This window comes from Nomascus leucogenys, chromosome 10, assembly GCF_006542625.1.
Source record: "Nomascus leucogenys isolate Asia chromosome 10, Asia_NLE_v1, whole genome shotgun sequence".
Lineage (NCBI taxonomy): Eukaryota > Metazoa > Chordata > Mammalia > Primates > Hylobatidae > Nomascus > Nomascus leucogenys.
In genome coordinates this window covers 67,653,831-67,669,028 of record NC_044390.1, presented here as the reverse complement: position 1 = coordinate 67,669,028, position 15,198 = coordinate 67,653,831, and the positions used below count along the sequence as shown (strand labels likewise).

The window sequence follows — 15,198 nt, the reverse complement described above, 5'->3', positions numbered from 1 at the left end:
TCTTAAGGCCATAGCTTGGAACTGACACTCTCACTTCCACCCACGTGCCATTGCCAAAAGCAAGCCACAAGGACAAGCTCAACATCAGTGGGTGGGGAAGTATGTTCTGCCTACTCCTGTGAGAGGCACTGCAAATTCACGAGTCAAATAACCTGGCCATATAATTCTACTACAGGGAGAGAGTGAAGAATTTGGAATAATTAATAGGGAGAGAGTGAAGAATTTGGAACAATTAATACACACATACACACACACACAGGCATGTAACTGACACTGCCTTCCTCCTAAAAATTCTTCCAGCAGTATATCTTATTTTCTTTAAATAAGTCACCTGCTCAATTCTAAACCAATGACTGTGACCTAAGATATGTGATATTCTGATTAGCTATGCCTCAATCACACTTCCAACTCTGGAGCTGGGGGTGGAATCAACTCTACTTAAAACATATGGACTAAGAGATGGGAAGAGGGTGGTTACCCTGAGGAAATCAGAGTACTCTTACAGAAGTAAAGGCAGTGGATTCTGAATGTCCGAAAAACAAGTCAGCTAACACCCAAATGTGATATGTGATAGTGTACTGAATTTATTATTTCACATAAGGAAAAAAGAATAAATTGTAATTTTGTAAAAATCTGGGGAAAAGTAAAATGCTGCTGCTGTAGGATCAATGAGTGAAATCAGTTTCTCATTCTGAACAACAAAGAAAGAAAACAAAATTTCAAAAACAGTTGCTCATATCCAGTATTTGGATTCACTAATAAAATGGCTGTCCTCAATGTTGTTATGAACAGAAAACCACCACCATGAGAATTATGTTGAAGCTAGATGCTAGATCAGGTCAAGAGAGAGTACAGTGTAGGAGTCATATTTTCTTGGGATATGCTATGGTCTGAGTATTTGTGTCCCCCCAAAATTCATATGTTGAAATCCTAACCCCTAAATTGATAGTATTAGGAGGTAGGGCCCTTGAGAGGTGATTAGGCCAGAAGGTGAAGCCTCATGACTGGTATTAGTGCCCTAATAAAAGAGACCCAAGAGAGCTAGCTAATGCGTTCCACCACGTCAGGGCACATCTAGAAGATGCCATCGAGGAACAAGGAAGTCCTCACCAGACATTGAATCTGCCAGTGCCTTCCATCTTGGACTTCCCAGAACTGTAAGGAATCAATTCCTGTTGTTTATAAGCTACCCAGTTTATGGTATATTTTCACAGCAGCCTGAATGAACTGAGACAGGATGGGAGAGAGCAGGGTTTCTAAACCTCAGCACTGTTAACATTTTGGGCCAGATAATTGCTGAGGGAGGCTATTCTGTGCATTGTAGGAAGCTTAGCATCATCACTAGCTCCTACCCACTAGAGGCCAGTGGCACCTCTACCTCCAAGTTATGAAAACCAAGTGTCTCCAGACATTGCCAAATGTCCCCCTGAGACACAAAATCACCCCTACTTGAGACCTGGGGTGGAAGGGAAAGGGAGAAAACAAGCAAACCTTTTCTATTCCCCCATCTCTATACTTTCTTTCTCATTTGGTGTAGGAGAAGCTAGACCTCTGGGGAATGCATTTTATTTGGAAGCCTAGAAAATAGGTAGGGCAGGAGACAAAACCGGTAGGATCATATAGTGGAGTGGTGGGGGGAGGTCTCAATAGCCAACTGCTCTCCCAAGGAGCTCTGGGTCTCTGCTGAAGTCAATGGGAAATCAAGTAGCACAGGGAACATGTAACCAGATTTGCATTTTAGAAAAAAAACTCTACTAGTGTGGAAAATGACCCATAAAAGTGCATATCAGAGCAAGGGAAATACTTCTGTTTCATAGCACTTATAATTTGTATTTTATTTTCACCCAGAGATGCTCCTATTACCCCTATCACTCAGGAATTCCCAGGGCTTTTAGAAGCTGTGTCAGAAACCAGGAACAAAAACACAATATGTATTTCTTATAGTACCACAATTAGTTTTCCATGTGATGAGCTTTATTGTTTGCTATTACAAGGTCTTAACCACTTGAATAAATCCAGACCTATAGGATTAAGCTTCTTGCTCTGTCTCCAGTGCCCCACCAGTTCCAGGCTCATTTCTCACTGCTGTCTGCGCAGATGACATGAGATCCGAAGACACCAAACTGAAATTTCTTCTTTCTTCAATGTCCTTTCCTCACCAACCCTCTCGCTGGTGGGCCTGCTACTTCCCACTTACTCTTCATTAATAAGCTAAATCCTCTTATGCGATAAGTGCTGATCTCTGCGTTTTACAATGGTGAAACTGAAATTTAGAAAGAGACTGTGCATCCTCCCTCCCTCCCCAGATTACGTACGGTCTTTACAACTTGCCACCTTCCTCCTTTTGCTCCTGCCACCCCTTTCACCTTGAACCCCTTCCCTCCTACCTGGACCCACTGAATTCGGGGCTATCCCTTGAAGCCCAGCAGAAGTACCATCTCCTCTATGAAATTTCCCCAAGTTCCAGGGTAAACCCACAGCAAGTTGTGCTGCAGCCTTTATAACTCCCTCCAGGCAGTTACTGGGTTTTTTCCTTTTTCTTTTTTTGAAGTCAGGGTGTCGCTCTGTTGCCCAGGCTGGAGTGCAGTGGTGCGATCATGACTCAACGCAGGCTCCAACTCCGGGGCTCAAGCAATCCTCTTGCTTCAGCCTCCCAAGTTGCTGGGACCACCACAGGTGCAAGCCACAGCCGCTGGCTGATTTTATTCTTTTTTATTTTTTGTAGAGACAGGGTTTCCCCTATGTTGCCCAGGCTGGTCTCAAACTCCTGGGCTCAAGCAATCCTCCAGCCTCAGACTCCCAAAGTGCTGGGATTACAGGCGTGAATTGGGCTCAGCTCTGTTACTGGGTGGCATTCATTTTTGTATCCTCCATTGAGTTTGGCAAATGAATCTTGTACTTACTGGGAACTCAAGACATTTTTGTTGTATCAGAATCCAATTGATGCTAGCTAGCCTCAACACAGTTTTCCACTGACTGGTTATTTTTAGAATTCCAGGGTTGTCCTAGTATTTTGATACAAAAAAACTGCTTGCTAATCATGCTCCACTTTGGCTAATTTTAGGAGAAAGGGAGATATATGCCCATTACTTATAGAAGGTGTTTTATTGTATTCACCAAAGGATAATAGGGAGAAGAATGCAACAGTGTAACAATGAAGGAAGGAAATGAACTAATTCCTGCTTTGGGGGAAGTATACAGCAGCTGTGCTCCCAGGTATAGGAATGTTTTCAAAAGCAAAACAAAACAGAAAGATGATTGGATACAGTGAAGCCAACGGAGCACTTTTAAGAGAGGAAAAGGAAGGGCCCCTCACTGCAGTTAGCTGCAGACTCTGAATTTGTGAATCCTGCCTCAAGACTAACTATGGGGAAAGCATTGCTTGAGGGAATATTTTATGTGAAAATTGTTAACTTTTCTGTTTGCTATTCTCTTTGAACTTCAAAGAAAAAGAAATGATCAGAGGACTATTACAAATGAATCACTATTCACCAGGACTTTTCCAGGGATGACAAAAGTGCCATTGATGTAATGAAAGACAGTATCTTTCTGTAAATTACCCCCTCAGATTCAATAGGATGTCTTTCAACATTTAAAGAAATGAGTTTGTATATTTATCAAATTTTGTTCCCAAAGAAAAGCCTGTTGCCATTATGTTTGCTTTATTGCCAAGATTGAATACAACTCTTTAATAAAATATATGCAATATGGAAGATGAGGAGCAAAATAAGATTTTCCCTAGTTCAACAGATAGAATTGAAGTAACAATCAATTTAATTAGGCAAACAGGGCTTGCCAATTAGAATGCAGGATTCCCTGGAGCCTTTTAAAACACAATGTAGAGAAAGTTGTTCTATCTAGCCCGATATTTACAGTTGTGGAAGTTATACATGTAATTACAACATAAATATTCATCAAGATCTCTTGAGTGAAACTGGGTACAAGTGAAATAAAGGAAAGTTATACATCAGATTAATATGAGAGAGAAAAAGGAGCTAGACCCCTCCCCTGTGATCCCCATCACTGCACGTCCCAGATTTCACAGAGAAGCGGGGTAAACTTGTGGTCATTTACTCTCCATGACATCAGCATCTCAGCGTGGTGATGATTGAATGTCCGTAATTCAGTCAGGCGACCCAGGAGACAGGCAAAGTGTTGAGGATTTTCAGGCTGGTGAATCTTACACAACTTTTGTAGCACATCAAGAAGTGGCTCCTGAAGCTTCTCTACTGCCTCTCTATCCTTTATGTATTGTCTATCTGTTTTTGAAGTTTAAAATAAAATGACAAAATTAAAAAGTGGAAAAGCATTAATTCGGCATAATTATAGCAACGTTAACTATTTTGAAGTGTAAATTAAATGTTGTACACAAATGTAAAAATTAAGTGTTCAACCTGATGAATTTTTATGCACACACACACACGTAATTATAACGAGATCAAGATACAACACATGTAATGCTTCCCAGAAGCCTCCTAATTCCCCTTCCAATCAAAACCCCTAAAGATAACCTGTAGGGTGGACGTGAGCATCCTTTCTGTTGAGTATATTCTCAGAAGTGAAATGACTGGGTGATAGGACATATCCATACATAACTTTAGTAGGTTCTGCTGAATAGTTTTTTTAGTCACAAGTCATAATTTTTATGGTAAAGCAAAGTAACAACTAGCTTCTGCCTCAATATAATGTATAAAAATGGTCTAAGGCTAACATTGTTATTATGCTCTACAAATCATGAACATGGCATCATTCAACTCCCAAATTATTAAAGTAACCCAAAAATATAGAAAAAAATTATGGAAAGAGGTATTCATTTCAACAAAAAAAACTGTTGAAAAAACATTTTCAACAACAAAAAAAACTGGAAATAGCCTGAATATACAAACATGTGGTAAAGATTAAGTAAATGATTGTATATTCATACAGTGGAATATGTAGCACATATTACAACTTTACCAATGTAATTTTTTAATGACTTGGGAAATGACTTTTGAAGAAATATAAACTCAGAAAAAAGTTCCTTATTATGTTAAAAAGTATGTAATTTTATGTATATCCCTGGCTCCAATGCCACCCACTTATAAAAGCCTCCCGTGACCACGAATTAAAATACCATTTTTGTGCCACTCTCTTTCTTTATATTCTCATTATTTTTTTGTAGCATTTACCACCTTCTGAAAAAATATTCTTGTTTCTTCATTTATTACCTTTCTCATCCTACCAGAATGCAAGCTGCATGGGAGCTGTGTCTTATTGCATCCCTGGTGCTTAGCACCATGGTTAGCATATAGTAGGTGTTCAATAGACATTTATTAAATGAATAAGCATGATATTTTTTAAAAAGACTGAAAAGAAGTGCACTGAAAGGTTAATAATGGTTCTATTTGGATGGTAGAATTATAGGCCACTTTACTTTTTCTTTATATTTCTATGTTTTCCAGATTTTTTTCAATAAATGTTATTACTAGTATACTGAAAAAAATGGCATAAAAATTAGAATATAACATTGAAATTACCTGGAGAGAGGATAACAATTGCTGTAAGCAGAGCATACTCCTCTTGAGTCATTTTCAGTTCCCCAATACTCTTATAAAAACTAAACATAGGTGTTATATATTCATCAGAGATACCTGTGGGGGAAAGTTGCAATCATAGTACAATTTTTGAGTGACTAAACAGTGTAAAACTAGAAACACATTATACATATAAACACATGGTAATTTTGCAACTATATGCACACATTCAAATAATGACTGTATACTTATTATTTTTATTATATGTCCAAAGGAAGGACATTGTGAAGACAATCAGTTGATAAAATTCTCAAAATATAGCCAAAGCAATGAGTGTATGTCTAATTTTGTCAGTGCCATTGTTTCAGTCACTGCCGAACAATCAATGATAATGCTCTTGAATTGCCAAAAGAATCTCAAAAACGTCTCCATCCCAGATGAGATTTAGTGAATCTTTTGAATATGACTATCGATAATTAAGGCAGAGATCACATCTTAAACAACTAACAAAAAATGGTTGTTATTCAGTCTGGAAGTATAGACAGCTTCATTTCTAAATGGACCAGACTTATTTTTTTATTTTTTTTATTTTTTATTTTTTATTTTTTTTTGAGACGGAGTCTCGCTCTGTCTCCCAGGCTGGAGTGCGGTGGCATGATCTCGGCTTACTGCAAGCTCTGCCTCCCGGGTTCCTGCCATTCTCCTGCCTCAGCATCCCCAGTAGCTGGGACTATAGGCATCCGCCACCACGCCCGGCTAATTTTTTTTTGTATTTTTTAGTAGAGACGGGGTTTCACCATGTTAGCCAGGATGGTCTCCATCTCTTGACCTCATGATCTGCCCGCCTCGGCCTCTCAAAGTGCTGGCATGAGCCACCACACCCGGCCAGGCCAGGGTTCTTATCAAAGGGTTCTGATCTCTTCCTGAAGCTTACCTACTAAGCATCAGTACTTGGCTGTTCTCTTCAAACCCAGTATGTCCAAAATCAAAGACACCATGTACTACAGAACTAAGCTCCCCCATGTTTCTCCAAATCCACTTCTTTCCTGGCGTTCCCATTCTCAGTGAGTGGTATCCACACCACTCAACTGCCCAGGCCTGAGAGATTCAGGCACCCAGGCCTGTGGCTTCTCCTGCTCACTCTCACCTGGTGCTCCCTCTCCTCTTTACTGCACCTGGCATTTACTTAATTTAGGCTTCCATCTCTCTTCATCTGGATTACTGCAGTTGCCTCCTTACTGGCCTTACTGTCTTTAGTTTGATTCCCTCTGATCCATCCTCTATCCACATACTGGAACGACCTTTCTAAAAATCAGATCACACACTTTCTCCCTATTTCTTACAAAAACCTTCTAAACCTCCCCAAGGCTTTTGGCATACAGTTTTAATTTTCTTCCTTTTAATGTAGGAGCCTCTAGGACCTGTCCCCTGCCTATCTCACTGTTCACAATAACAATATTAATAGTAGGAGTACTCATTATGTATTATGCAATATTTTAAGCATTTAGTATACCATAATTCATTTAACAGTTCTAAACCCCATGAGGTAGATATAGAGAGGTTATATAACTAGCCCAAAGGCACTCGGCTGAGAAAGGTGGAACTAGGATTCAAACCAAAGCTGGCAGCTCCAAAGTCCTGACAGTGGCTATGGCTAAGCTGCACTATATCACTCTATCACACTGCCTTTCCTCGGCCACTTGTAGTTCCCTAAACAATTCACATTGCCCAGTTTTTGTACATGTTGTGCTCTCTACTTGAAATATCCCTTTTCTCTTTTATCTAGCTCACTCCTCTTTGTCATTTAAGACTTCTAACCAGGTGCAGTGGCTTACGCCTATAATCCTAACACTTAAGGAGGCCAAGGCTGGAAGATTGCTTGAGCTCAGGAGTTTGAGACTAGCCTGGGCAACATGGCAAAACCCCATCTCTACAAAAACTACAAAAGTTAGCTGGGTGCAGTGGGCACATGCCTGTGGTCCCAGCTACTCAGGAGGCTGAGGTGGGAGGATTGCTTGAGCCTGGAGGTTGAGGCTGTGGTAAGCTGTGATTGTGCTACTGCACTCCAGTCTGTGTGACAGAGTGAGATGCTGTCTGTTTTTTTTTTGTTTGTTTTTTTTTTGAGATGGAATCTCCACTCTTGTCGCCCAGGCTGGAGTGCAGTGGTGTGACCTTGGCTCACTGCAACCTCCGCCCCTTGGATTCAAGTGATTCTCCTGCCTTAGCCTCCCAAGTAGTTAGGACTACAGGTGTGTGTCACCACGCCTGGCTTTTTTTTTTTTTTTTTGTATTTTTAGTAGAGACAGGGTTTCACTATATTGGTCAGGCTGATCTCGAACCCCTGACCTTGTGATCCACCCGCTTCAGCCTCCCAAAGTGCTGGGATTACAGGCATGAGCCACCATGCCCGGCCCAAGATGCTATCTCTTAAAAAAAAAATTTATTAGTGCCACTTCCTGCATTCGATAAATATTACCTTGGTGCCTGTTCTGTGCCTTGCTTTATTCCACAAGAGCCATTGGATGGAGAATCGTGGTGACAGAAAAACAAAACCAAACAAACAAAAAAACCTGTGATGTGACTTATGGATTAATTGAGATGAGGATGTTTCCTAGGATTGGTCCAGATGAGAATAGACTGCTCCATTTCTTCCAAACCAGATCCAGAGTTAAAGAGCTTTTGCTGAGCAAACCAGAATAAACTTTGATTCCAGATGCTAAAGAGTACAATTATCATCTAATGGTATACTTACCAGAAAGCCTAAAATCTCACTGTTAGAAGAGTATCATAAGTGAAATAACTCAGAAGCAGAAATCAAATACTGCATGTCCTCGCTAAACAATGGATACACATGGATATACAAATGGAAATAATAGACACTGGCAACTCCAAAAGGCAGGAGGGTGGGAGGAAGGTGAGGGTTGAAAGATTACCTATTGGGTACAATGTTCACTATTTGGATGAGGGATGAGTTCACCAGAAGTCCAAATCACATCATTACACAATATATCCATGTGAAATAGTTTGGATGTTTGTTGCCTCTAAATCTCATGTTGAAATGTAATCCCCAGTATTGGAGGTGGGGCCTGGTGGAAGGTGTTTGGGTCATTGGGATAGACCCCTCATGAATGGCTTGGTGCCCTCCCCATGGTAATGAATGAGTTCTTACTTTATTAGTTACTGTGAAATATGAATGTTTAAAAGAGCATAGCATCTCTCTTTCTCCCTGTCTCACCATGTGACATGCCTGCTCCCCCTTCGCCTTCCGCCATGAGTAAAAGCTCCCTGGGGCCTCCCCAGAAGCTGAGCAGATGCTGGTGTCATGCTTGCACAGCCTGCAGAACCATGAACCAAATAAACCTCTTTCCTTTATAAATTACCCAGTCTCAGGTATTCCTTTATAGCAATGCAAAACAGACTAATGCACCATGTAACAAACCTGCACGTGTACCTCCTGAATCTAAAATAAAATTTAAAAAAATTAAAATAAAATGAATACAAAAAGGAAAAAAATTACTTCTAACATGCATGGACACAGCTCTCACTTTCTCTATCTTACAGTGATGCAAATGGTAGTAAAAGATCCTGAAGGGGCCAGGCGCGGTGGCTCACGCCTGTAATCCCAGCACTTTGGGAGGCCAAGGCAGGCAGATCACGAGGTCAGGAGATCGAGACCATCCTGGCTAACATGGTGAAACCCCGTCTCTACTAAAAATACACAAAATTATCCAGGCGTAGTGGTGGGTGCCTGTAGTCCCAGCTACTCGGGACGCTGAGGCAGGAGAATGGTGTGAACCCGGGAGGCAGAGCTTGCAGTGAGCAGAGATCACGCCACTGCACTCCAGCCTGGGGGACAGAGTGAGACTCCGTCTCAAAAAAAAAAAAGATTCTGAAGTATGCTAGGATTTCTTCTTTTCAATAATTACACCCATCCTTTCCGTGGATACAGTATTTCATATTTTTCAAATACATAAACGAATTTGATTCTGTACAAGACTCCTGTGCAGAAAGCACTGATAAGCCAGTATTACTATCCCCATTTCAGACTTGAGAAAGTAAGGCTCAGAGAGAGTAAGCTGAGTTGACTAAGTTTACTAGCATAATAAATGGAAAACCCAAGTCTGCATTTTCTAAATCTTGATCCAACACACATTCCCAAATTGCCTTTGGTGAAACATATATACATGCCACGAGACAGGTCTCTCAGGCAGCTGTAATCATGGGTAACCTGCTTTAAGAAAATCTTAGCTACAAACATTCAGATGAAATAATGGGTAAATAATAAAGGAAGGTGATGAATTATTTTGTACTTTAAAAGAGAGTTGTTTTTTGTTTTTTGTTTTTTTGAGACGGAGTTTCACTCTTGTTGCCCAGGCTGGAGAGCAATGGCATGATCTAGGCTCACCGCAAACTCCACCTCCCAGGTTCAAGCGATTCGTTTGCCTCAGCCTCCCGAGTAGCTGGGATTACAGGCATGCACCACCACGCCCAGCTAATTTTGTATTTTTAGTAGAGACGGGGTTTCTCCATGTTAGTCAGGCTGGTATCGAACTCCCAACCTCAGGTGATCCACGCGCCTCGGCCTCCCAAAGTGCTGGAATTACAGGCATGAGCCACTGCACCCAGCCTATAAAGAGAATTATATGATTTATTTAATTTTTTGGATTTATTTAAATTTTGAGCACAATAAATGTTTAAATATTTTTTAAAAAACAGTCTTCCCAAATTAAATCCTTGCTCTTTTCCTCTCTGGTCAAAATACCACCCTCTTCTCCCCTTTGACTTTGATTCTTTAATTGACCCCAGTGGACTCTATTAACAACAATGTCTTTGTTGAGCAATTTGGGGATTACATCATGTGGAAGATTGCCCTTTATCCAGCTGTTACAGAATGAACTAAATACCCATGACCCAACTAGATGCAACTGAAAGTGCAGAGGATTGGTGAATGTGAGCCTGGAGAATACCAGTCCTGGCTTCCAGCAAACCTAGTGGTTAAGAGGTCATAAGCCAGCTCTGAGTTTGAAACCAAACTCCACGACTTGGTCTTGGGACATTACTTAAACTCTTCAAGCCTTCATTTTCTCATCTGTGAAATGTTGTCACGTGTAATATAATGTGTACTCCATATAACAGTAGTGTTATATGAGATATATAGAGAGTGCTTAGCACAATTCCAGGTTCATAGTAAATCCTCAATAAGTGTCAGAGTAGATAATTATAATAGTAGCTATTATTATCATTATTCAGGAGAACTGAATCAACACATTAGTCCATCTTAATCTCAGTTCATCTTAAGTCTTAGATGAACTTTTGTCTTTACAAAGCCATGTAAGTTTTAAAAAACCAACAAATTCTGCAAATTACTGGAGATAAATACAAACTGGCTGATTAGTGATTTGCCTCCATATTTTTCCAGGTATTAAAGCTAAACTAAGTTCTCTATTTTCTTGGTAAGGTTGTTCTTTTTCATCTTCAAAAAAATGTCAATCTTTATGCTTTCTTCAGCATTCAGAGACTACACTCCTCAGTTGTGGTTACCTAAAATAATAATTTATGGCTATGCCATTAAATAGTACATGAAGATTTAGGGATGATATTCAAGACAGCTGATTTGAAAATATTAAAATTTTTTAAAATTTCTTCGATTACCAAATTTCCTATTTCATTTGCCTTTCTAAATCCCCACACACCCTCCAGAGATGTCTCCATTAGCTATCTAATTACAATTGATAACATTTGGGGAAAATAAGGTTAAACTTTTAAAATGATTATTTCATCTTGTGCATGTTGTAAAAGCCAAGAGTGAATATAGAGAAAATGTAGAAAAGAAATAATGGGAGAGTTAAAAAATAATTTTCCTACAAGATAGATAAATATAAATCTACTTTTGGAATTAGAGTCAACAATCAGAGTTAACCATGCTAACATAAACGAAGGGCTTGTGAACCAGCATGGAGATGTAACACTAACATCATCCTGAAGGGGACAGCCTTTTCCTGTTTTCCTGCTTCCTTCTTCCTGGAGAATTGCTTAAAATTTGCTTCATTTTTGCTTGAATGACCAACTACCTGATTTTTGGTCACAAGGGGGGGCTATTTTCTAACTTAACTACCAAAGACCTCGCCATGGAAAAGTCTGAAAATGCAAAAATAATTTTATGTTTCTGCTCCTGTTTCCTATTTGTTTTCCCTTTTTTAAAAAGAGGTCTGTGATTAATAAATTATGTTCAATGATCTGAAATATTCTTTGAGAGAATAACCATTTGATAGAATTAACACTATACTGCTTTAGGTGTTTTAAATGTTAAAAGTCTTTTATTTCCTAATTAGCTTTCTAGTCGTAATTGGGAACAAAAGCGAAGCAGGTGTGTGTGTGTGTGTGTGTGTATTTACAAGTATGCATATTACACAAGACATATATCCTGGTATCTTAAATACCTCTATATGATTTATTCTGATGACGTCCTCAAGATGGACTGAGCATCTGGTTAAAAATGACACTATTTCCTTAAAACCATGTAACTTGAAACTTCTCTAGAAATGACATCACCCCATAGCACAGAGGTAAGGTATAAATCCCTGATATGGCACACAAGGCTACATCTGCCTTCTGCTTTCCTTTCAAACTAATCTCTCAGCAGCCCAATAGTTTCCCTAGGAACTAATGACCCTGATTCATCTAAGGCTCCTAAAGCTGATTCCGCTTGTTGCCTGCACAGGCTCCCTTCCTCCTCCCTGCCCCATGGCCATACACTATGGTAGAGGCAAATCCCAGCTCCAGCCCAAGGTCTAGCCACTGTTGGTCTCATTTCCCACATCAGAGGTTGGTGTAGTTAGGGACAGCAGTGAAATTTGGGCCCATGAGACTAAAGGGGAGTCTACTGGGAAGTTCCTAAGAAAGATTTCCATACTGAGGAAGACAGCATTTCTTTTGCCTTTGACCAGTGTTTTGCACGGACATAGTGCCTGGCGCTGCTGTGGCCATTAGATGACCAGGAGGAGAACCAGCCTGCGGGGAAGGCCAATACGCCAAGGATAGCGAAGCAGAAAGATGAGACGGATCTGTGTTTCCGATGGTGGGTTCTGCCCCTAAATTAACCAATTCTGCTGTCACCCTTCCTTGGGGTTTCTTGTTTGAGCTAATACATTTTCTTACTTTTTTAGGCCATAATGAGTTTATTTTCTGTAGCTATCAGCCAAGAGCATTCTGACAGCTCCTCTAACAAGTGGGCTACATTTTTTATGTCTTCATGCTTTTTCCTGAAATACAAGGCAGGATCCTTGTTAGACTAAGGCACCCAATCCATGGTTCAAGGCCAAGTTCAAATTTTGCTTCCTCTATGGAGCTTTCCCTGTCACAGAGAAGCAGAATTAGTTACTTCCTTTTCTAGGTTCAGTTCTATTGCAACTTATCACAATTCATATCTCTCCTCACTGGAGTGTGAAATACCATACACATTTTATAAGAGTGGGAATCGGCTGGGCGCAGTGACACACCTGTAATCCCAGCACTTTGGGAGGCCAAGGCGGGCGGATCACAAGGTCAAGAGATCAAGACCATCCTGGCTAACACAGTGAAACCCCGTCTCTACTAAAAATACAACAAATTAGCTAGGTGTGGTGGCACGCGCCTGTAGTCCCAGCTACTCAGGAGGCTGAGGCAGGAGAATCGCTTGAACCCGAGAGGTGGAGGTTGCAGCAAGCCGAAATCTCGCCACTGCACTCCAGCCTGGGTGACAGAGCGAGACTCCGTCTCAAAAAAAAAAAAAAAAAAAAAAAAAGAGTGGGAATCAGTTACTGTTATCTCCAGTGCCTGCCATGCTGCCTGACCCATAAACGGTGCTCCATAGATTTTTTTTTTTATGACAGAATCTGGCTCTGTCGCCCAGGCTGGAGTGCAATGGCACAATCATAGCCCACTGCAGCCTTGGCCTCCTGGGGGCTCAAGCAGTTCTCCTGCCTCAGTCTCTTGAGTAGCTAGGACTACAGGTATGCACCACCACATCCAGATATTTTATTTTTTGTAGAGACAGGGACTTGCTATGTATTTTAGGCTGGTCTCGAACTCCTGGTCTCAAGCAATCCTCCCACCTCGGCCTCCTTAAATGTTGGGATTATGGGAGTGAGCCACTATGACTGGCCAGATATTTCTTATTCACCTCTGCATCTCTAATAACTAGCATCCTTCTGAAGACATAATAGGAGATTAATAAATGCATGTTAAATCAGGCAGTAGTATGTTTTCGTAGTTCTTTATGATGAAGGTGACATAGTTGTGAGATGTGATGGGGACAAAGGATGCCAGTAAGGCAATGGACATATTCTTGTGGTGCTAAGAGATTGGCCTATGTCCTCTATTTCAACTGCTAAACTTTCCCCAGGGAGTCATTTGTGCCATACTCTTGGCCCTAAATAAACAGCTGCCATCAAACTAGCAATTCAAAAAAGAACTACTTTAAATATAAAATATTTAATTTAAAATATATAATAAATGATGTACTTCCCATTAGTCCTAGTGGCTAAAAACTATCCGGCCTAATTAGGTCTCACCAGGGCTTAGGAGTTACCAGAGTTTGGACTGTCAAGTTCCAGATTCAACTTAACAAAATTCACCAATATTTGTATTCCTGCTATGTGTCAGGCACTGTATTAGTGCTGGGAATCTGGGAATATGAAGTCCTCAGGCAATTAACAGGTTAATGGAAGAAGCAGATACAGTCAGCTCTCTGTGGGTTCTGTATCCATGGATTCAACCAACCACAGATCAAAAATATTTGGGAAAAGTATTGCAACTGTAATGAACATGTACAGACTTTTTTCTTGTCATTATTCCCTAAACAATATAGTGAAACAATTATTTACATACCTTTTACATTGTATTAGGTATTATAAGTCCACTGGAGGTGATTCAGAGTATACAACAGGATGTACATAGGTTATATACAAAGGCTGTACCATTTTATATCAGGGACTTGAGCAGCCATTAACTGGTATCCAAGAGAGATCTTGGAACCAATCCTCCATGGATACCAAGGGGCAACTTGACATAAATAAATACATAATATCTAAAACTGAGCAAGTACAAAAAGCTTGGGAAACACAGCTGAGGAACAATGGATCCTGTCTAGGGGCAATGGAAATATCCTCACTTGTATTTCTTCAATGATTCCTCTTAATCCAAGGAAGATTTCTTCCTATAATTTGAGTCCTAAATTTGCCCATGCAAAAGTTATCATGTGACCACTTTCAAAAGCAAAAGTAGAGGTGTTAAGATTTCTAAATTTTAACTAAAGCATTTACCCTTCTTATAAATATTCTACCATTTGTTTCTTTACATTTCTAACCCCTCTCAAAGACAGTATCTGAACTGATAATCAGCTTAGATTTGCATCTTTGGAAAATGTAGTTCTGGTAACTGTTTTCATTTTGTGCAAGCCGAAAAGGCTAAAGCAGTGAAATCATATAACAAAAATAAACACAGTACATTTTAGTATGGTACTATTAAAGGCTACAACTTCATCACCCTAACAAGATTATCTCCTTTCTCTGACTTCATTTTCTATTCATTTGATCATTGACTTAAAGCAATTTGAAATTGCTAACAGCTGCTTATACTTTATCTCTCAACCGAAGGGCAGAAACCATGTTTTACTTTATATTCCCTGCTAGCAGATAGTTGGGCA

The 15,198-nt window shown here is 40.1% G+C and overlaps 1 protein-coding gene across 6 annotated transcripts in view; it reads right to left on the bottom strand.

The window, feature by feature from the left end:
• Positions 1-3,086: 3,086 nt before the first annotated feature.
• NR1H4 (nuclear receptor subfamily 1 group H member 4) overlaps positions 3,087-15,198 on the bottom strand; it is a 92,137-nt gene continuing 80,025 nt past the window's right edge. For 4 of the 6 annotated variants that reach the window (XM_004089421.2, XM_012509851.2, XM_004089420.2 and 1 more), the window contains 2 exons: positions 5,517-5,630; positions 3,087-4,259 (listed from right to left, as the gene is read on the bottom strand). In XM_004089421.2, coding sequence (XP_004089469.1) covers positions 4,021-4,259; positions 5,517-5,630 — 353 coding nt within the window. In that variant the 3' untranslated portion in view covers positions 3,087-4,020. The remainder of the gene's footprint in view (positions 4,260-5,516; positions 5,631-15,198) is intronic. The other 2 variants (XM_004089419.2, XM_003269905.3) reach the window with 2 other exon arrangements.